Source organism: Quercus suber, unplaced genomic scaffold (genome assembly GCF_002906115.3).
Source record: "Quercus suber isolate HL8 unplaced genomic scaffold, Cork oak 2.0 scaffold_769, whole genome shotgun sequence".
Lineage (NCBI taxonomy): Eukaryota > Viridiplantae > Streptophyta > Magnoliopsida > Fagales > Fagaceae > Quercus > Quercus suber.
In genome coordinates this window covers 269,841-292,145 of record NW_027070205.1, presented here as the reverse complement: position 1 = coordinate 292,145, position 22,305 = coordinate 269,841, and the positions used below count along the sequence as shown (strand labels likewise).

Below are 22,305 nucleotides of genomic sequence, written 5' to 3'. Positions count from 1 at the left end.
CTCCATTAATTCTATGCACCTACCAAATTAATACTTTGTTAGTTTGGTGTTAAAAAAACTAAAGCAACTCACATTAGCTTAAAAAATACTCAAATAATTTGTTGAAAAGTGCCTTTCCCTTGTAGGAGCTCTCCCACTCATCTCGTAACGAGCCTTTCCCTCCCTTAGGCTAGCTTTAAGGGTACTATGCTGTTCAGTTTTTCTTGTTATTTCTAATAGCAGAGAATGTGATTGATAGTTTGGAAAATATGAAGTTAACGGCTGATGAAGAAGCAGTTATTGCTATATCAAATGAAGGAAGGATGGAAGCTATTGAAAGTTGTAACCTGAGTCTCATTGTAAAATTTCTAATATGCAAATCTTTCAACAAAAGGGCGACAAAGAATACATTAAGGAGAGCATGGGGCTTGGAAGACAAGATGTAGATTCTTGAGGCCGGTTTGAATCTGTTTCAATTCAAATTCTAATCGAAGTTTGATATGACTCGAATACTTAAAGGCAGTCCATGGACATTTGATAATGAACTGCTCATGCTTCAGCGATGGAAAAAAGGGATGAATGTGGGGAATATACGAATGGGTCTTGATATGGGGAGCCCCATTTGATATGGTTTCCCCCAAAGTAGCAATAGTAGTTGGCAACATGTTGGGTATGGTTGAGGAGGTGGAAATGAGAAGAAGACAAGATGATCTAAACTTCTTCATGCAAGTTTGAGTTGCACTGCTAATTACAAAGCCACTCCACTCAGACATGGTGGTTTCATAACTGGATCGGATGGTGAACGTACGTGGGTGAATTTCAAATATGAGTGACTTCCAATGTTTTGCCACTACTATGGTATGCTTGGACATGATTTGAAACACTGTGCAACACACTTTGCACTAGAAAAAAAATAGAGGGGACGTGGAGTATCAATATGGTAATTGGTTAAAAGCTACAGGGGACCATCCAAGATTTCCACCTAGGCGAGATTTGGGGAAAGGTTTTAATTCTACTGATGATATGGGTGATATTCCAGAACAGACAACAAACCATCAACCGAAGTTTGGAAAGCTGACGGCGACAAGGAAGAGTGATACAGAAAACCCTAGTACGAGTAGCTATCACGATAAAGGAAATCCCTTGATTTCTAGAACTATCCCTGATCTCTAGCGAATTGATATTGTAGATAATGGATTTCATGCTAACATGAAGTATGGAAATATCGTGAATTCTGGAACTGGTATTGATATCTAGTAGATTGATAACGTAGATAATGGATTTAATGCTAATGATAAGGATGGAACATTATCTACCTCAATGGATAGGATAAAGGGGAATTCAAATTTAAATCATGAAGCTAGTATTACACCTCACCTTTCTATTACCAATTGGGCCTCTGGAATAATTAGGCTGCTCTCATCAAAGCCCAAAGCCACTTGGACTAGAATCAACCGTATGGATTTTAGGTTGAGTGGGTTTACTAAGGCTCTCACATTGCCAACACTTGGTAAGTGGGACTCGATGAATGAGGCTACTGCATGTCCGTGTGATGAAAAAGGAAGACTGGTTGTAAAGCATGGAAAGGTAAACACTGATGGAACTATCAATGATGATGTCTTAGCGGGGGTGGAGGTCCACCCTTGTCTGGAGCAATGAGGCTTCTAAGCTGGAACTACCACGGGCTTGGAAATTCTTAGACAAGTCGTAGCCTTCACAAGATTGTGAGGGAACAAGCTCCCATTGTATGTTTTTTCATGGAACCACATCTAGATTAAGAAGGGTTTGAGAAACTTTACAACAATTTTCTCTTTCTGTATCAGATTATTGTAAAACATCTTGATTCAAAGAGAGGATTAGCATTAATTTAGAAGAAAGATGTATCAATGGAGGTCATGAACTTTACTGCAAATCATGTCTTAGCTAAGGTGATAGAGGATGATAGTTTTACATGGTTTTTGACATGTTTTTATGGCTGGCCGAAAGTACATCAACGAGAGAAGTCATGGAAACTATGAGCTCACCTGAGAACATTTGTGGATGGACCTTGGCTCTGCATTGGTGATTTCAATGCTTTTCTCAATGTCTCAGAGAAGCAGAGCAAACGACTACCACAAACAGCCTAGGTAGATGCTTTTCGAGATGCATTGGAATTGTGTCAGCTTGAGGATTTGGCTTTTAGGGGCTACCCATTCACTGGGAGTAATAAGAGACTTGGCGAAGCAAACACGAAGGAGCGGTTTGATCGAGCTGTAGCAACCAAGGAGTAGAGGGAGAAATACCAGCTAAGTACAGTAACCCACCTTTCCTCTCATGCTTCAGATTATTTGCCTATTATCCTTTAAACTAAGAGCTATAGACAGCATAGACAAAGAAGAGATAAGGGGTTCATAATTAAGGAATCATGGCTTTTATGAAATGAATGTGAAACAGTGGTGAAGGAAGCACGGAACACGGCAGGGAATGGAGAATCCAGGTTGGCCTTAATTAAGGAAAAAAGCAGCACCTGCGAAGCAGATTTAATGGCATGAGGAGCTACCAAGTCTGACCCGAACACTAAGGCTATTAAATAGCTTCAAAAATGAGTTGATGCTCTGAATGAAGCCGAAATCACTTATGAGAATAGAGCCGAGTAATTGGAAGTGAGCTAAGGGAAAAATGAACTCCTTTTGAAGCAAGAGATTTATTGGGCACAAAGGTCAAGAATTCCCTAGTTAAAATATGGGGATATAAACACTTCCATTCCAAAGTAACCCAATGGAGAAGGGGAAATCACATTAAGGGGATTAAAAATGTAGAAGACCAGTGGGTGGAAGACATGGAGGGTATAGTTAATGTAGCTTCGAACTACTTTGATAATTTGTTTAAAGCAGGTTCATATGATCAGATGGAAAAGTATCTGGATGCAGTCTCTAGCAAGGTGACACTTGATATGCAGTAAATATTGTCCAGTGAATTCAGTACGGATGAGATCATGGCGGTGTTGTTGACCAATAAAGGCTCCCGGACCTGATGGTATGAATGTTTTTTTTTACCAAAAATTTTGGCATGTTGTGGGTGATTCTGTAGTCGCTACTGCTTTAGATTTTTTGAATTCTAGTAATATGGTGCCTAATATTAATCATATTAATATTGTTCTTATCCTTGAAGTGAAGAATCCAGAGAAAATGTTTGATTTCAAACCTATCAATCTGTGTAATGTCATTTATAAAATTATTTCCAAAATCTTGGAAAACAAATTCAAACAAGTCCATCTCCATATCATCTCTCCCACTCAAAGTGCTTTTGTCCTAGGATGTCTCATAACGGATAATGAGTTGGTGGTATATGAGACATTTCACATTATGCATTGTAGGAAGAAGGGCAAAAAAGGATCTCTAGCACTGTAGCTAGACATCAACAAGGCCTATGACCTAGTAGAATGGCTCTTTCTATAGGGAATTATGCACAAGATGGGCTTTCCAGAAATGTAGATAGAAAGGGTGATGACTTGTGTTACGGCACCATCTTTCTTTGTTCTTATTAATAGTAAATCTTATGGTAATATTCATCCATCTAGAGGACTCCGTCAGGGAGATCCTCTTTCACCATATCTGTTTCTGTTGTGTGCAGAGGGGTTCACTTCTTTATTGGCAAAGGTAGAATTGAAGGGAAGAATTAATGGAGTATCCATTTGTAGAAGAGCACCCAAAATTTCTAATCTTTTATTTGGAGATGATTCTTTATTGTTTGCTGAGTGACTCATAGTGTTGTGCACGCGATTGCTGAGATCCTTCAAACTTATGCAAAAGCCTCGAGTCAAAGTATAAACATGGAGAAGTCTTTGGTATATTTTAGCAGTAATACCCCAAGTAGCCTGAAACAAGAGATAATGGGTACTTTAGGTGTTAAGGAGGTGGATCGATTTGAATCATATTTGGGGCTGCCTATACTATATGGACGTGCAAAATGCCATACCTTTTCCTATCTGAAGGATAGGGTATGAAAAGACATGTTGTTATCGAGGGCTAGAAAAGGGGTTCTTATCAAGGCAATGGCTCAATCCATCCCCACTTACACAATAGGTGTGTTCCAGCTTCCTATGAAACTATGTGATGAACTAAATGCAATGTGTGCAAAATTTGGTGGGGACAAGTAGGGAATGAAAGGAAGATTTGTTGGAAAAGCTGGGATAAATTATCAATTTCAAAGAAAGAGGGTGGGATGGGGTTCTGAGACATGAGATCATTCAATCTAGCTATACTAACAAAGCAAGGGTGGAGAATGATACAAGAAAATGATTCGCTCCTATATCAATTCTCTAAAGTGAGGCATTTTCCATGATCTACGTTTCTTGATGTTGTTGAGTCATTGAATTGTTCCTTTGTCTGGAGAAGCATAATGGCAGCACTGCCCATTCAGAAATTTGGATGTTGTTAGAGAGTTGTGAATGGCTCTTCCATTAGAGTTCGTTGGGACAGGTGAATTCCTAACCATCCAACAAATATAATCCTTTACCCGGCCAATGAAGATATAAAGGATTGGTGGGTTTCATACCTTGTTGATCTGGATTTAAATTGGTGGAGACAAGATTTTATCATGTCCACGTTCCACAGAGAGGATGCTGAAGTCATTTGTCCAATCCTTTTACCCTGACTCAATTGTTTGGCTATACAATAGGAATGGGGTGTTCTCTATCAAATCAGCATACAAGGTATCTAGACAGGTTTTGAGGGGTGAGGATTAGACTGAAAATTCCAGCAGGTGTGCAGGAAAATAGGTATAGGCAGCTCTGTGGAAACTTTGAGTTCTAAATAAGATTAAGGTCTTTGGATGGAGAGCATGCCATGAAATTTTGCCAACATGGATAAACCTAGCTAAGAGATGAATTATTGAAGAAAATGTTTGCCCGAATTGCACTAGATTTCCAAAATCAGTGATACATGCCTTGTGGGATTGTGATGTTGATCAGGACGTGTAGTCAAGAAGCCTCATAAAACTGCAAAAGTGCTCGCATAGACAATCAGACATGACCCAGCTTGTTGAATACTTACTAGATAAACTTTTATTGGAAGATATGGAATTGTTTTTTGTCCAATCTTGGATCATCTGGAATCAACAGAACATAATGCTACACGGGGGAAGCTTCAACATCTAGGTTGGCTAAATAAAAGAGCTACAAAATATTTGGAGGAGTATCAACAAACACAGAAGCAGTTGGCTATTTTTTAAGTTTTACAGTCAAGTAGGGATGTATGGAAACCACCTCCCCAATTAGTTTTCAAGTTGAATTTTGATGCGGCCTTCTTTATGGAGATTGGAACTTTTGGATTTGGTGCAACTGTTTGAAATGATAAGGGAGAGGTAATGGCAGCCATGTTTGCCAAGGGTCCACCAGTGAGCAGCAATGATGAGACCGAGATGTTAGCCTACAGAAAAGAGATGGAATATGGTGGGTCTATCTGGCTTGTTGTACACACCTATAAGAATATGGTCATTTTTCAATCTCAACCAAGATCCAGCAGCATAGAATGTTGATCCAAACGGATTTTGTAGCTAATAAAACTCCTTGTTACATTATTTCTCATCATGACCAATGATTCCATAGGTACAACAGAAATCTAGGAGCTTTTCATATTTGACACTCACCAATAAGTCATTGAGATTGGCTTGAGGGAGGAAGAAGCCCGATAGGAGGGGTTGGGTAATGTCAATGTCAACTTTGATTCTGGTAAATCTCCTTTAATCTCCACCTTCATCACCTGTAAAGTCAATTTCAAGAACCTTTCTGATCTTGGTGCCTATTTGCCTCAAGTTGCCTTTAAAGTGCCATAAGGTGGGTAGTCCATGGATTTGTATCCAGAAAGAAGAAGTTGTGAAGTCAATCTCCTGCCATGAGAGGTTTAGGCACTACTTTTTAAGGATTAGATGACCTCCGCAGATGGACTAAGGTCACCTTTGAAAGGCTTTTTCGGAGTTTGCTTCATGTTGGAATCTGAAGAGAAAGATATTATATTCCATGTTTTTTACTTCTAGTGGGTACACAGGTCGCCATGCTTTGGTGACTACTGCCTTGACTATGTTTAGGCCTAGGAGCTTTGTAGATATGAGTTTGCCTATTAGCGTGGAGTCAAGGTTGGATTGGGGGTCTTGGTTTAGAGGGACCTTAAGGTGATGGAAAGAGCATTGTTTTGTTCGACTAACCAATTCTGAGACCTCCGTAGTGATAGCTAGGTATTGGGGACAAAGCAATAAAACGGGTGCTGGGGGCTAAAGCAAAGGTTTGGGCTTTGGAGATAAGGTGGAGTGTTGATGGTACTGAGAGACTGGAAAAATTGCCTCTAAAAAAAGAGAGATTTTTGGAGTGCTTTTCAAGGAGTCTCTCTTTTTGGGTAAGTGGTGTGGAGTCGCTAAAGCATCAGCCTTTCTTCTTTGATCTTCCAATGATTCTAAATCTAAGAGATTATTAAGGCTGAGTCTCCATACACCTCAAACTCCTTTACTTCTAGGCCTAAGGCTGCTTGTAGGTCCATAATGCAAGCTTCATATTCTGTGGCGTTGTTGGTGGCAAGGAAATTGAGTTTGCCAGAAAATGGAATGTGTGCCCCTTTTGGAGAAATTAAGAAAACTCCAATTCCACTTCCGTTTTGATTTTTTGCTCCATCAAAATACATCTTCCATGATTCTACTTCAATCCCCATGATGTCTTCATCCGAAAAGTCTTCTTTGATCTCTTCAGCTTCTTCTGGTGAACAATGGGCTAAGTGATTAGCAATTGCTCTCCCCTTCACAGATTTTTGAGTGACATATTTAATATCAAATTTTGACAGAAGCAAAACCCATTTAGCAGTCTTTGGCTTTGGCTCGGGCCATTTTTCTTAATTCCATCTTTAACAAATCATCATCAGTGGGCTTATAGCCTAGCCTAAAAGGTGGTGTGGCATTAGGAATCATCGGGACCTGAACAATAGGTTTCTTCATAGTTCTCCCCAAATTCATTCCTAGAAGATAGTCCATTCTTCTCATCATTGCTACCACATTGTTGTTACCATAAGGAGCAAAGTCCATTAGGATCTTTTCAACTTCTTCTCTCTTTTCAAAACCAAGCCTTTCAATCTTAAAGCTATCCAAAGTCAACAGTTCTTTCTCAGAATCAATACCGTAAATAGGCTTAGGCACAGTCAAAGTATCCCCATAAATGGTCACAATAGCCCCTTTATGTGGAAACTGAACCTTTTGGTATAAAGAGGACAGTACGGCTTCTGTGTCATGGATCCATGGTCGCCCAAGTAGCATATTGAAGCATAAGGCTATATTAAGGACTTGAAAATCCACCTTCCTGACCATCGGTCCTATGGTAAGCTCTAATGTTATGGTTCCCAAGACTTCTCTTCTAGTCCTGTCATATGCCTTCACATGTTGATCAGTAGGCACAAAGTCTTCAATACTGAGGCCTAAGCAGCTAGCAATCTTCAAAGGACACACATTCAAAGCACTTCCATCATCTATCAAAACCATTGGTATCCTCTTCCCTACGGAATCTACAGTGATATGCAACAAGTCATTGTGGTGCTTCCTTTTCTTGCTCAGATCCTTGTCAAAATAGGAAATAGTGAGTTCCCTATTTATGGACCCAATCATAGCATTCAAATCCTGGGAGGTTGTAGTTGTAGGGACTCGGATTTGGTTGAGGAGGTCTACTAGGTTTTGTCGGTGTCTGTATAAGGCCATGAGTAAACCCTATAAGGATATGTTGTCATGTGTCTTCTGTAGTTTCTTGAGGACTTTATCTTCTTCGGTAAGTATTTGTTAGATGGATCTGTTCAAAGCTTCCACTGGTTTGTCGATCTCTAAATGTGGGGGTTTGAAGTGTCTCCCCTTACTTGTGGGTGTTTGGCTATTTACTTGGGGTTTGAAGTGTCTCCCCCCATTTGTGGATGTTGGGTTATTCTCTTAGTGTTTGAAGTGTCTCCCCCCATTTGTGGACGTTGGGTAGTTCTTGGGTTCTGATATTTCATTTTGTGTGTCATATCCTGTGGTGGTAGTAGATGTCCTATCCATTAATTCTTCCTATGTTATCATGAAGCATTCGGGTAGGTCATAGATCAAGTCGGATCTGTCTTCCTTATTTTCTTCTTCAGTCATCCAGCAATTAATTCTCAGTTCTTTCCAAAGTTGTGATTGGGTAAGGAATTGTTAGTGATGCTAGGCCTTGTAAGTAGCGCAATCACCTTGTTATCTATTAGGCCTTGAATTGCATGACGAAAGGTTAAACAACGATCAGTGTCATGACCAGGGCTTTGGTGATAAGCACATCGTTTATTCACATTAATCCTTAAGGGCAAGTGGTTTGGAATTAGTCTTGGGTCTTAGGGCTTCAGTAACCCTTTTGCTTTTAGCTTGTCATACACTTGGCTCATAGGCATGTACAACTCATGAAATTCCCTCTTAGGCTTAGGCTCTTATGGTACTTGCACAGGTGCAATGGGTGCAATCAATTGATAAGGATCATTTTTATAGATGTTGGAAATTTCTGGAGCCTTGGAATTAGATCCTACATTCTTTCTAAACCTTGGAAGGTCATCAGTCTTTATAGTACCATTGTTTATAGCATCCTCAATTTGGGTTCCATCAGCAATTAAAGCTTTAAAATTGGGAAAATATTTTGCAACAAATACTTTTAGTATACAGGCAATAAATTCTTTAAAACCATGGCTAATTGTTCTTCCTCACTCAGCCTATTCATCATCTATGCGGCCTTGGCTCTCCACTTGGTAATTAAAGTAAAGAAGGATTCTTTCGGCTCTTGCTTGGTAGTCAAGGTCTCTTATTTTGATATCCTCTTCCATATTGTACTTGTATTACTTGTGAAACTCTCAGCAGATGTCCTCCCAACTACTTACTCTTGCATCATCCAGATTGAGGAACCATCTAAGAGTAGCTTTAATCATTGTGTTTTGGAATATCTGAGCAAGTACCTCCTCAGTTGCACCTAAGGGCTGTATAGCCTTTATATACATCTTTAGATGGGACTTTGGGCAGCCAATCCCATCAAATTTATCCAGGGTTGGCATCTTGAACTTAGGTGGCAACCTTGCATTGGGGAACAGGGAGAGAGAATTGTAGCCCATAAGTTCCTCCATGTTACGGGCTCTTCTAATCATCTCCTCCATTTTATTCATCCTCTCATTGATTTTCTTCTCACTCTCTACGACTGATGGATCATGATTAGTTTTGTCCTCCTCTTGATTACTCTTTGAATTCTGAAATTGTTGCATCATACGGTCCATGTCTTCCCTCAGTTGAATCTAACTAGCTACCATGGTGTTGAGTAGCTCTTGGGTGTTCATGGGTTCCTCTATGTTTGGGTGTTCTCCCTCTTCTGCCATATTGCTAGGAGTTTCAAACTTCTTGTGGCTTGAACTATCTTGGAGGTCAAAGAAGGGGTTCTGATGTTGCAGCAGTGGAGTTTCTTCTATGCTCGAAGGCTTCAGTATTGTGATGGGAGTGACGGACTTGCAACTAGAGCTACTAGCTTGAGTGTCGGGCTTAGGTTCTCTTTGTAGCCTTCCTTCAGATCTTGACCAGATTCTCCCCTAATGACAGGCTTGGTTAGGTTAATCAAATTTAAGACACCATCAACATCCATCAATCAACCAAAACAAACACACACAACATGCAATGCAATTTTAACCAGGACCGACCTAAGGCTAGGTTCTAAGTCATTATGTTATAGGGTGGGTTTGTTGTTTCATTATTTCCTATAACTAGGACGTTACACCTCCCAACTTATAATGTAATGAACAATACATTGGTCCGAACGACATGGTTTGTCCCTTACAGTCAACAGGAAATGATCCGATGACTTTGGGATATAAGTTGGTGAGTTTGCCACCGGGTACCCGAATTTAATGAAGACCAGTGATCCATGGTTACTACCACCACAAAATTGTTGATAAGGTGTGCATACATTATTGTTTGGATGGCACACATTATGACAGTTAGGGAAATATTTTAACAAACAATACAAACAACAAAATATCATACAATAAAAATATTATACAACATCCTATCAAACATAAATAAACAAACAAACAACTATATCATGCAAGACCATGCAAAACAAGGGTACATATTTGGTCACTTAAACCTAATACAAAGCTTAGCCCTCGACATCCTTAGTAGTGTCGCTACTGTAAAAGACCTCGAAAGTTGCCTCTTAAAAAAGAGAGATTTTTGAAGTGCTTTTTAGGGCATCTCTCTTTTTGGGTAAATGGTGTAAAGTTGCCACCTAATTTTTTTTTTTTTTTTTATACAAACAAATAAGAAAAAATAAATACATGACTGAATTGTTCTCTTCATTGATTGAATAAAAAATTACATAATTGAAAATTTGAAAAATTACATGGCTTTGGGTCCTAGTTACAAACTACCAAATAATTACATGGCTTTTTGCCCTAGTTAAATTCTACCCAAAATAAAATAAAGACAAGGCTAAATCTACTTATCCAAAGACCTAAATCCGGAGGTTAGGTTACGGAATGAAAGAGTGTTAGTGTAAGAAAATCTGGTTTTGTATCTCATACAAAACACACAGCAGAAGCAACAATCATAGATCTACTTCATTCATGAGAGATAATATGTAACCTTGAATTCTAGAACAAAGAATAGAAAGCATACCTTGGTGTGGTGAAATTCAAAACCAAACTTGAGAATACTTGGAAACACTTTTTATTTTCACTCCAATTCCACTTGATGCCCAAGAAGTGTGGCTTCTCAATCAGTTTCCAAGGAGAGAATAAAAGAGTGTCCAACACTCACATGCAAACCATTTCATGTCTTTTTAATCTTAATGAAAGACTCATATAAAAAGACTTATAAAATTTTGTATGTTTCTCTCCTTATATATTACTAATTATCTAATTAGGCTAGCCTTTTGAGCCTTTCCAATTGGGTTTAAGTGTGTGGCTTGGAGTGGGACCAAAAGGGACCAATAAGACATTAGCTCTAATGGGCCTTGGGCTTTTCTGTCAACTCTTGACAAGTCCAAAGTTACAATTAATTATATTTAATACTACTATAAAAATGTAATTACACTCTAGGCCTTATCAATAAATTATATTCCAAGACTTTATTATACATGCAAACCCTTCATTAAAATATTCGTAGTAATACAAAGTCATGAATGTTGACTGCCACTTTAAAGATTACTATATCTTAATTCTTGAGTATCCGGTTTAATCCTTTATGTTATTCATTATATATTTATGAAATCCAATTTCATAAATATATACTTTAGTAACTTTTTACTAAAGTGGTTGGGCCCAACACTCTGAATAACCAAACCCATTAAACTTATCTCAAATGAATATTTTATATCTCCGTTAAGAGATTATGAATTCCATCTTGAGAATATATGTTCCATCAACACTAAATGCAGCTGTCCAATATACTGAGATTTTGATCGTAACTTATAGATCTCACTCCTGATATATCAAAGCAACCTACATCTCATGATCAGGTCTATTATTCTCTCAGGATTTAGAGTTGATATAAATAGAAGTCGTGAGATTTATTATTCATTTGACAGTCGTTAGGAGGATAATAAATCTCACAGCGGTCCAGTTCAATATGTCTTAACTCTTAAAACATATCAACATATCAACTAAAACTTTCAACTTCCATGATTAAGACAAATCATCTTAGTTGATATCTTATAGTTTTCACAGATGAAATGCCCAATTTCATCCCCGACTACGAACTAAAATTCTGAGTTTACAAAAAACTTGTGATTTATATCTTCTGTGACTAAATCACATAAATCACATACTATGCATCTCATAGACTAAGATAATGTCCCATCAGTTCATTTACAGATAGTCTCATATAATTAAACTATTTAATTATTTATGACATCCTAATAAATTGGATTTTAGGGCATAAACTCCAACATTTAGGCACCCATTCTACATAGACAAAGTCTGGTCTTCTAGACTCTTGTGACCTATGACCCTCTTTATGCATGCTATGAATAATATGTTGAACATGTGAGACAAAAACTAAATCACATAAGTTTTATCTATGAATGAAGTCCCTTCTTTTGAAAAAGAATTAGATTAGTTTTGGTTGGTAAAAAAATTTGATCTATCAAAATACCAAATCTGTTTTGTAGTATGTAGAAAAAAAAAAGGTTTTTGGAGATAAAAAATTCAAATGTGTTTATTACATAAAATAAAGTCTTCTAATTTGAAAAATATCAAATCTGTTTTTAAGAACTAAAAAAAAAAAATGGTTTGTAAAAGATTAGATCTGTTTTGTGATAATAAAAAAGATGGTTTTTTTATAACAGAAAAATCAGATCTGTTTTTTTTTTTTTTTTTTTTTTAAATGGAAAAGATTATTTAATAAGAGAGTTTCACTCATAACATAAATTTATAAAAGATGGTTTTTTTATAACAGAAAAATCAGATCTGTTTTTTTTTTTTTTTTTTTTTTAAATGGAAAAGATTATTTAATAAGAGAGTTTCACTCATAACATAAATTTATGCAACATGAATTAACTAAAACAAACACAAACACAATCATGTTTAATCTTTTTCTTTATTTCAAAATCTGCATATGTTAAAAATTCAGATCTACATCTAAGAAAGATGCAGATTCGTTTTTATTTTAAGAAAAATTCAAATCTACATCTAAGAAAGATGCAGATCTGATTTTGATTGAGAAAAATTCAGATCTACATTTAAGAAAGATGTAGATCTGTTTTTAATTTCAAGAAACAACATTGATCATATGCAAATGATTGGAACTAAGAAAAAGATCATGATGATTACATAAACAAAATCCAGATCATGCTTTAACCGGACAATGATTAACAATTCATGTTATGGATAAAGGAAAACATTCATCATCATAAACAAGATTCATAAAAGAATAGGGTGATTGAAAACAACCTTTTGCATGAGCACTCCTTATTCTTGAGAGGATGTTTTAGGGTTCAAAGAAATTTATTCAATTATCTTTGAAACCTAAAAGCCCTAATTTAAGCAGCAAATCTCAGAGAGGATCAACAAATATCAGCAATTTGAGAGCCTCAAAATGTATGCCTCTTAAAGCATAAGAAAAAGGTGCCAAATTATGGGACCCAGCCTCTATGTATAGAGGCCAAAAGACTCTAAAAAATAGCTCCAATGTGTAGAGCGCGAATCAGGACTCATCCTTTTGTAAAAAGATCCAAAAAGGGTGTGCCTTCTCATCACTTGAAGGGCGTTGGGCCAAAGCCCAAAAGGGGGAAATTCTTCCCTTTTAAAGTGCCATTCGACACTCCAAAAGTGCCAAATGAGCTCTTGGACACCAAACGTTCTTCTGTGTTTGGGTGCATTTTGGACTCTCCTTCTAGGGTTTTTTGATTCAATCCCCGCACCTAGACATGTTTTCATCCTTAGTTTATGATTTTTTTTTTCTTTTATCTAGATAATATAGGCCTTTTTAGGAACAATTATCTTGTAGATAAATACCCTAAAATAAATCTTGATAAAGCTCAGATTATCCACAATTTTATTATTATCCAATCATCCCTTTTATTCCTATGCATACATCCCTATTTTAAACACTAATTATCAACCAATCACAAAATTATTTAATTAATTTTAATTGCTTAACCAATCAGAATTAATTTAAATTGATCATGTGTGGTCGACTCTACCTAGATACAATGCATGTTGACCATGCAACTTGATCTTGCAATGTCTTTCGATCCGATGGTCTGATTTAGAAACCAGACACACCATTATGACCATTAGAATCTCAAGATCATTTTTATGATATGCAATGAATGAATTAATGCATGTAATTTAAAGACAAATTGATGCATGTAATACAAGAACAAATTGATGCATGTAATGCAATCATGATTTTTGGGCTACATGGATGGTCATTCAAGTCATTCTCCTTGATTAAATTATGGGTGCAAAATTGAGTGTCTACAATGGTGTTGGGGGATTGAGAGGTGCTTATGATTTTGTTGGATTAAGGAGGAAGGTGGTGGGAATGGGCCATGGGAAGGAAATGGCATGGATGGTGGAGGCTGATGGGTTAAGGTAGTATAAGGGGAATTGGAGGCTTGCTCAAGGACAGGGTGCTACTGGAGAGCACAGGAAAAAAGTTCACACAACTTTAAGGGAAATCTTTTGTGTTGGTTTGTCTTGGATTTGAAATAGGGATAAACTATTATAAGACATCCTCTTGTTGTATAATATTTTTTTTACATAGGGAATATTAAAATTTTGCTAAAATAGTCCATTCAGAAATACCTTAAGCATACCTGTTAACAAGACCCTTTCATATTTCTTTTTTTAAAGAATCTTAATATAACAAACATACTATCATTTATAAATTGAAACTACTGGGACAAATTTGAAGTGTATATGATACTCCCTCCTTTTACATGAATTGTAGATATCCCCATAAATTTAATTAATTAAACTTACCATTCATGTAAGAGAAGATAGTAAAATGGAATGGAAATGAATTAACTAATTACCTCTCTTATTTGGAGTTTGAAACAAAAAGAATGGAATGAAAATGTAAATTTGTTTGGGAATTTAATTAAAATGAATCAGTTTATAACAACATTACTAATATGCCATTTTTTAATAAAAGTAGGGTTAGGCAGTTAAGGGAAAAAGAAATTATTAAAATATATTGGAAAGTTTCATTGTAAAGCCTATTGTTTAATGGTATTACAAATTAAACTCACTAATTTTAAAAGTAATAGTAACAAGTAAATCTTTAAGATTTTAAAAAGTAACAAATTAAACCCCTATATTTTCAAAAATAACAAATTAAACCTTAAAGTATATAAAATTAAAAAATTGAACCTTAGTCCAATTAAATGGAAGGATATTTTATTTGGAGTTTAATTTGTTACTTTTTGGAACCTCATAGTTTAATTTTTTACTTTAAAATTTAATTTATTAATTTTTGAAACTTCAATGGTTTAATTTGTTAATTTTGAAACTACAAGGTTTAGTTTGTTACACTCCTAAATTATAAGGTTTAAAATGTAAATTTCAAAAAAATATTTCATTTCTTTTGATTCCTCCAAATTTTGGAGGAATTAAAAAATGGATTTACAAGGGAAGATAATTGCTCAAATTACTTTCACTAATAGCCCCTCAAGTCCTCCACTCTTTTCCATACAAAACAATTGGGCACTTCAAATTCAGTCAAGATACAATGTGTAAAATATCATATTAGCCTTGAATTGTTAATGGAGACCAATCGCAGGAACAATTAGAGTGGTTTAACTTTCTATGTAATTTAGAAATTTACAAGCAAGTGGTTGCTCAAAAGATTGACTAAATTACTAATAACCAACAAGTTAAAGGCTGCATTAAAGTTTTCATTCCAAGAAAAACATGATACATTCTTAACATACATATCACACAATTAATGGCAAATGTCAAGCGCTACATATGTCAGTTAAAGTGTGAAATTTTCAAAATATTGCAATTAGGACTTAGTTTAAGTCCAGTGCACTCTTGGTCAGATGGTGACATATATTTAAAAGTTGACACATGTCATCATCTCAACGGATCCAGCATTATTGTATACTAAATCTAAGCCTGACCCTTGCAATTAGAGAACGTCACATTTATAATGAATCATTTCTCATCGAAAATCCACACGACAACACTGCACAAATACCTTTATATCTTCTTGTAGCAAGATGGTGGTGGGAGTGAAAAAACTAGTGAATCAATCAAAATACAAACCTATATATGATTCTCAGCAGAGAGAGGGAGAGAGATTCAAGAGAACACTGACTTGAGCATATGTTTAAGATGGAATTGCCATTCCCCCATTGGTCACGTTGAATCGTGTGACATGTACCTCTTGAGGAAGAAAGTTGTATTTTATGCCAAGGTTTTCAAAAATCTTTTTTAATTCCAAGACTAGATCTGATCTTCGACTGTTCTTTTCCCCATAATTTTGATGGTTCATGGTGTGTTGAACACAAAGAGCCATCTTCATCTTGTCTACATTCTCAATCTCCCTCACTATCACAGCATGTTTCGGGCTCCAATGCTTTGGCTTACTTTCAAGGTATCTGCATCCAATAATAACATTTTTCACACAGATAAATCACTCCTGTAAAAACTATGATTATGAACAATAAATATATATTGAAAAGATTAAGCACTCAGCATTCTCAGGGGCCAAATAAACTCAATGAACTTGAATATCAGCACATGTAAAAATAGGTCGTTGTCATAGTTCAAGCTTCAGAATTTTTCACTTCTCTAAATTTTTTATAGAATTTTGGGTTTTTATTTTACTTTATTTTATGTTTTGTTCATTTGTAACACATTTTGATATCCTTTAGCCTAGTTTGTAACTTTTGTGATTTTTTCCCCTTACTTAGCAAGGCACTTGTGATTGCAGAAAACAATTTGGTGAAGGTAGATGCAATAAATCACTTACACTTGTATAGCCTTCTTCAGGGCATTAATATCATCAATATGAGTAGACACATCAATGGTGAAGTCAATAACATCGGCCATGTCCGGACTTCTTCTGAAATTGCTGATTGGCTTCGTAAGAAGGACAGAGTTTGGGTAATATATTTTCTCATTATCATACCGTAGGAAGACTGTTGTCAATATATTCATCTCTTCAACAATCATCTGCATAGAAAATAATTAATCGTAGTGATAATAATGATAATAAATAGTATTAGTCGTACTTCCATTTTCACAATAAAGTATGCTTTCTAATCATTTTCTTACCTGTATGCCATCAACCACACAACGATCACCAACGTCAAAAGGGTGCATCACAAACACAAAAATGATGGACTCAAACATAGTTTTGCACATGTTTTGGAACATGAACCCCACAAGCAGTAGCTGAGATGTAACTACAAAGATCACCTTAGTTGTGGCCAAACCCATTACCAGAAGGGACACCACAGTTATAATCACAGTCACAATCGCGCTTGCCAACTTGTGAAGTTGCTGGACAGCCGTCTTGGTATCATTCAGGGAATGAGCTAAAGCTTTACGCTCAACATAGGCATGGACCTAACAATGTCAAATGCTTAGCAAAATATTTCAAGAGCAATTTCTTCTTCCTAGCTAGAAAAACAAATGTATAGTAAAAAAAGCAATTAGAATTCATTCATTTTCTTAAAAGGCCATAGTTAATAAATAAAGCTAAATTTGCATTGTAGTGGCTTTAGTGCAAATACTAGATTGAAACATCAAAATCGCGGGAATAACACTTGAACAATAAACCACAAAATATTGTGGCTACTTCTGTAGTACAACCAAGTTTAAATAGAATTGGTCCATCCATGTTCTCTAATATCTAATCTAAAATAGGAGTAGATCGTAATTCGAAGCTATATATGGTTGTCTTCAGTAGGTAAACAAAGGAGCCAACAAGGCAAGCAAACACATGTTGATAGATATTATATATTGGAAAAAGTGTTAACTTGATATATGTCAGGATTATTATTTTGAAGCTTACCACCCAGTTTCTGAATGAAGATTTTGTGATTCTTCCAGTTTCCAATGCTCCTTCAAAGAGAGGAAATATAGTGTTAACCTCCTCACTCTTCAAAAACTTTAGTAAATCTTCCTCGTCTATATATCTGTAATAGAAAAGAAAAACTGATGAATAAACATGCAAAAAGGAGAATTACTGAATTGTAGCATAAACATTGTAGAACGTAATTAATACTTACACAAGGGAAGGGATTTTTTTTTTTTTTTTTTTTTTTTTCACAAACAATAATATTAAACTTGGAACATTTCTCTGCCTCTCCAGATCAGCATTCAAACGTCTCTATACAAGTTATTATCAAAGGAAAGAATAGAAAAGATCAAGGTAGACGTTCATATCTTCAACATGAGGTCACATGGAAAGAGAATTACACAAGCTTCAAACATTAGGCACTTTTTTAATCAAAAGGCATATAAGTTTCAACATGAGTCTCTTTCTGAAAATTGAAACTCAATATAAAGATTCCAAAAGCCTACATTCTAAGGTTTCGAAATGACCAGCACTATATTTTGAAAGGAATGGAGTACTGTTAGATTATGCCACGAATCTCTCTCTCTCTCTATTGCTCTCAATCAAATCATAACCAGAGTCTCAAAATTTTTGAAAAGCTACTGTTAAGTTACAAAACCACCCAACTGTAAGAACACAATTTTATTTTCTATGTGGCTTTTGTGGGTTTAATTAAGCATTAGATTATACAATCAGAGAAGTGCACAACATGTTATCCAGGCTTATCATTTATCATTTGAACTAATAAAAAAGTACTGCATTATATGGTGTGCATCTTTTCTACCTGCTGAAAAATTTCAGGGGTCCAGTTAAATTTTTAATTGCTGCTGCTGGTGCAAACTAATTCGAGTAGTTCCAAAGTTTAATGAGAAAAGGACCGTCAACTAAATTGTTGACTTTAAGTTTCTCTTAATAAAGGCTGCCTAAACCAATTTTAGCAATAAGATTATGTCATACAGATATTAAGACATCCAGATTGACAGTGTACTGAATTGAAATTTTTTTTTTTTTAAACATTCAACATTTAAACTCATTTAAAAAAAAAAAAAAAAAAAAAAGAGGAACCATTTAACAATGAATGAAGATATTAAAAATAAGGAACAAAATAATCAACATAGTTTCACAAAATTAGCCATATTGCATTTCAATTATACAATGATTGCACATTTTCCATGGAATGAATTAAAACCCTATATGTTGTGTGAATACATTGATTAAAGACTGCTCAGCCATTCATAGTGGACTGGCTCTCTTTATTTTTGTTTCTTTGGCTCCTCAAAAGTGACTTGGCTCTCACTTGTAAAAATTGACAACCATAATGGAAGAGGACCAGTGGTCACTGGTCAGTGGAGGAAGATCTACACGCTGGGGACAAAAGATACTGTTAAATTGTTAAAGGGGAGCTGTGAATACTGAATGCATGCTTAAGTGGACCATGTGGACCATTGCATTGCAAAGGACAATCTCATTTACTCAAGCACGTGAAAAATATTGCTAGCTAGCACAACGTTGACAAAATGACAGTGGCACTAAGTACACCTAAGTACCATGTAGCCGATGTAGACACTGAAGAACATGTAGATATAGATGCCATCAATCGGGACCAACAAAGATCTCAACTCTTCCGGCAAGTGCATTAAATAAATAGAACAAGGGTCCTGTTAATATATGTTTTAAAAACACACAATAGTATATTATTTTAAAAAAAAATTATCAAGATTTGAAAAAACTGTCAAAATATTTTAAATTTCTGATAAATTAAAAAAAAAAAAAATGGTATAACGTTAGTAAAATCCATAAAACAATCGTTTTCCTCAAGACCAAAAAGTAAATCCATGTTGGGGAGGTGGGGCAATGTGAGGCTCACATGCTGACACCGGATTGACCCCTTACTGACATGAGTCCATGACCAGTGACCACCACCAATGAAATATCCTATCAAATTGTTGTTGAGAAAGCCAAAAATCGGTTGGTATTTTCAATTTTATTATCTTAATGAAAACCAATACTAGAGCAGGTTGAGTGTACAAGAAGCCCCTACAGAGTACTCTGGCAAAGAATTCAAAAGAGGTGTAGGGACTGTGGTTGGAGTGGAACTAGATTTGAATCTTACCTAGTCAAGGAATAACATTATTTAAACAAGAGAAATGCTAACGAATATTCTTAAGCTATTGGTTAATAATCTATTTAAAGAAAGTTTTTATTGAAGAAAAAAAATCAATTAATATTTTGAAATTTTTTTTCATTTCTAAACAAAATGGTGTTAAATTTTTTTTTTAAAAAAAATTATTAACTAATGCCTTAAAAACACTTGTTAGCGACACCATTTAAATAAAAAAAAAAGTGCTATAGCAATCATTTTCTTCTTTCTTGGGGCCATGTAGTAATATGAGTAACTTGTCATTAATGTGTCAATGAGCAATCACTCACTCCACTCATTAAAAAAATAAATAAATAAAAGAGTAATCACCATCTTTGCATATTTATCAGATGAGAATCATGTGAACCACAAGTGGGGGATGGACAGGTAAAATTATGTGTATGCAATAGCCCGATCAACCACCAGCGTGTAATGAATGATAGCTATAAAAAAAAAATAAATAATAAAAAAATAGAGAAGAAAAAAGAAGAATGATGGCTAGATAAATGTTGGGGTTCCAGTGGTTTCCTAGGCCCCCAGAACATCAATAAAGGAACTTCACTTGAAAGAGAAGAGAGTCCATTCAGATTAATATCAATAATGAAAAACTACCCAAAATATGATATTTGGAAAATTATTTTATGGTTTGGATTTTAATTTTTAGGTGACAAAAAGTATAATCAAGAGATTGGTGTCATGCGTTTAAATATATATTTTTAGTTTTTAAATAATATTATACGTATATTAATTCACATATATTTTTAAAATAAATTGAAAACTGCTGTAAATTAAAAATAAAAATAAAAAAATTGATAACTTGAGAGTGAGAAAACTCACTTGGCATCAGACTTTGCAACGTTCTTGAATACTCTCTGTGCACAATTCCTAGCCTCCCATTCACTATTAATCTCAGACTCAGCCTTGCCAAAATCATCAACAGTCCTTGAAATAGTAGACAAACCCGAGGACCTCACATAACTCACCAACCTCTTCACACTCCAAGCCGATGGCCTAGCCTCCGAGCTAAGCTTCCTCAGTCTCTCCATATCAATCCTCCTCGACCCATACTTCTTCGACCTTGTGAATGGATACGTCTTATCCCTCAGCCTCGCCGGCAATGTCTTCGACGCCTGTAATCTTCGACGAGGCAAGTCCCTCTCTTCCTCATCCAATGGAGGCCCAGATAGAGTTTCCAATATATAGTGATTAAACACACTCTCTTTCATTCGATCAAAGAATGTAGCAACATGAAAAGATGAAGCAAGGACTTTCACAAACACTATCTTTAACAACCATATTGTTGCCGCAATGAGAACCGCTATAAGAGCTCGAAACACCCTCATGAGAAACTTGTTTTGTTTGTGAAAATTAGGGAGCATGATCATCCATGCTACTAAGACAAGGCCAAGCCAAACACAGTTTTGGAAACTCTTACGCAAACCATAGACAAAGTATAATACTTTTTCTCTAAGCATGAAGTTTCTTTCAATGAGAAATACAAGAAACCCCACTACCCAACCAGAGAAAAGGCGACCACAGAATACCACCATGACCATTAAGCACCATTTCCATATCTCTAAACCCCACTTTTTCTCATATTTAAGAGAAGGTTGTGTGAGAGAACATACCAAACAAGTCATTATTGTGAGAAACAATGTCCATTCAATCACAGCTCTCTTATTTATCTTCCTTTTCCTTTTCTTTCTGTACTTGCCTTGTGCTTCATCTTCTTCTTCGTTTTCTTCTTCGTTTTCATACCACTCTTCATCATCGTCATCTGTGGACGACGTGTCGTCGTGGGGGTTTAAGTATTGGAGTTCTTCGGATTCTTGGATTGTTCTTGGTGGAAGAGGATAGCTGATCTCTTCAAAACGTGATCTTGGTTTGGAAAAGTTTAAGCGCTTAAGAGTTTTGGTTCTTGTTGTGGGTTGGGACAGTGGATCATCATTGGAGTCTTTCTGGGGTGATTGTTTGAGCTTGGGATCTGGGTGTTCTATATTGAGGACCACATGGTCTGTGTTGCTTTTTTGGACCTCCATGACTGTGAGTAGGTACTCTCTGGAAGAGTGAGTGAGTGAGTGAGGGAGACGTCTGTTTTTTGTAAACGAAGGAAAATTATTAAAGGCAAGTGGAGCCTATATTTTGTCCTTTTTAAGCTTTTATGTTTTCTAGATACTAATGGATACAGTTTATTTTGTTAAAAAAAAAATTATTATTAAAAATATTATAAATAAAAATAAAAATTAGTTAAAATAATATGATAAAGTTCAAAAATAGTACTAAAAAGTAAAATAAAATTTATAAATAATAACAAAAATAAATTAAACAATAAAATAATTTTAATTTTTTATTTCAATCTAAACACACATTTAACCCCCACGAGTTTTGATTTTTGATCTATTCTTTATGTAAATTACCTTAGTGGTCTAAGGAGATATTTTAATGGTGAAAGAAAAATCAGTGGAGGTTAAAGTAAGGCGAGATAATTAACAATAATGATGATGATGGATTCTTATGTAATTAATAGGGGTGGCAGTCAACATCAAAAAAAAAAAAAAAAAAAAAAAAGGGGTGGCAGCCACACTAACATATATTTTATATATCCGTATGTTATGTTATATTTAACACAT

General features: G+C 35.5%; 1 protein-coding gene across 1 annotated transcript; it reads right to left on the bottom strand.

Annotated features, from left to right (window-relative positions):
• Positions 1–15,340: 15,340 nt before the first annotated feature.
• LOC112001851 (mechanosensitive ion channel protein 10) lies at positions 15,341–21,798 on the bottom strand. The gene is made up of 5 exons (XM_024034045.2): positions 20,513–21,798; positions 17,491–17,614; positions 16,749–17,042; positions 16,444–16,646; positions 15,341–16,069 (listed from the first exon to the last, which is right to left on the bottom strand). The coding sequence occupies exons 1-5, from the start codon at positions 21,712–21,714 to the stop codon at positions 15,799–15,801; spliced, it is 2,094 nt and encodes a 697-aa protein (XP_023889813.1). The 5' UTR covers positions 21,715–21,798; the 3' UTR covers positions 15,341–15,798.
• Positions 21,799–22,305: the final 507 nt, after the last annotated feature.

Excerpts from the sequence above, each read along its gene's own strand:
- LOC112001851 (XM_024034045.2), bottom strand. The coding sequence starts at position 21,714 with ATGGAGGTCCAAAAAAGCAACACAGACCATGTGGTCCTCAATATAGAA. Across the intron at positions 17,043-17,490 it reads CTTCATTCAGAAACTGGGTG|GTCCATGCCTATGTTGAGCG; the intron begins GTAAGCTTCAAA and ends TGACATTGTTAG. Across the intron at positions 16,070-16,443 it reads CTGAAGAAGGCTATACAAGT|ATACCTTGAAAGTAAGCCAA; the intron begins GTAAGTGATTTA and ends TATTGGATGCAG.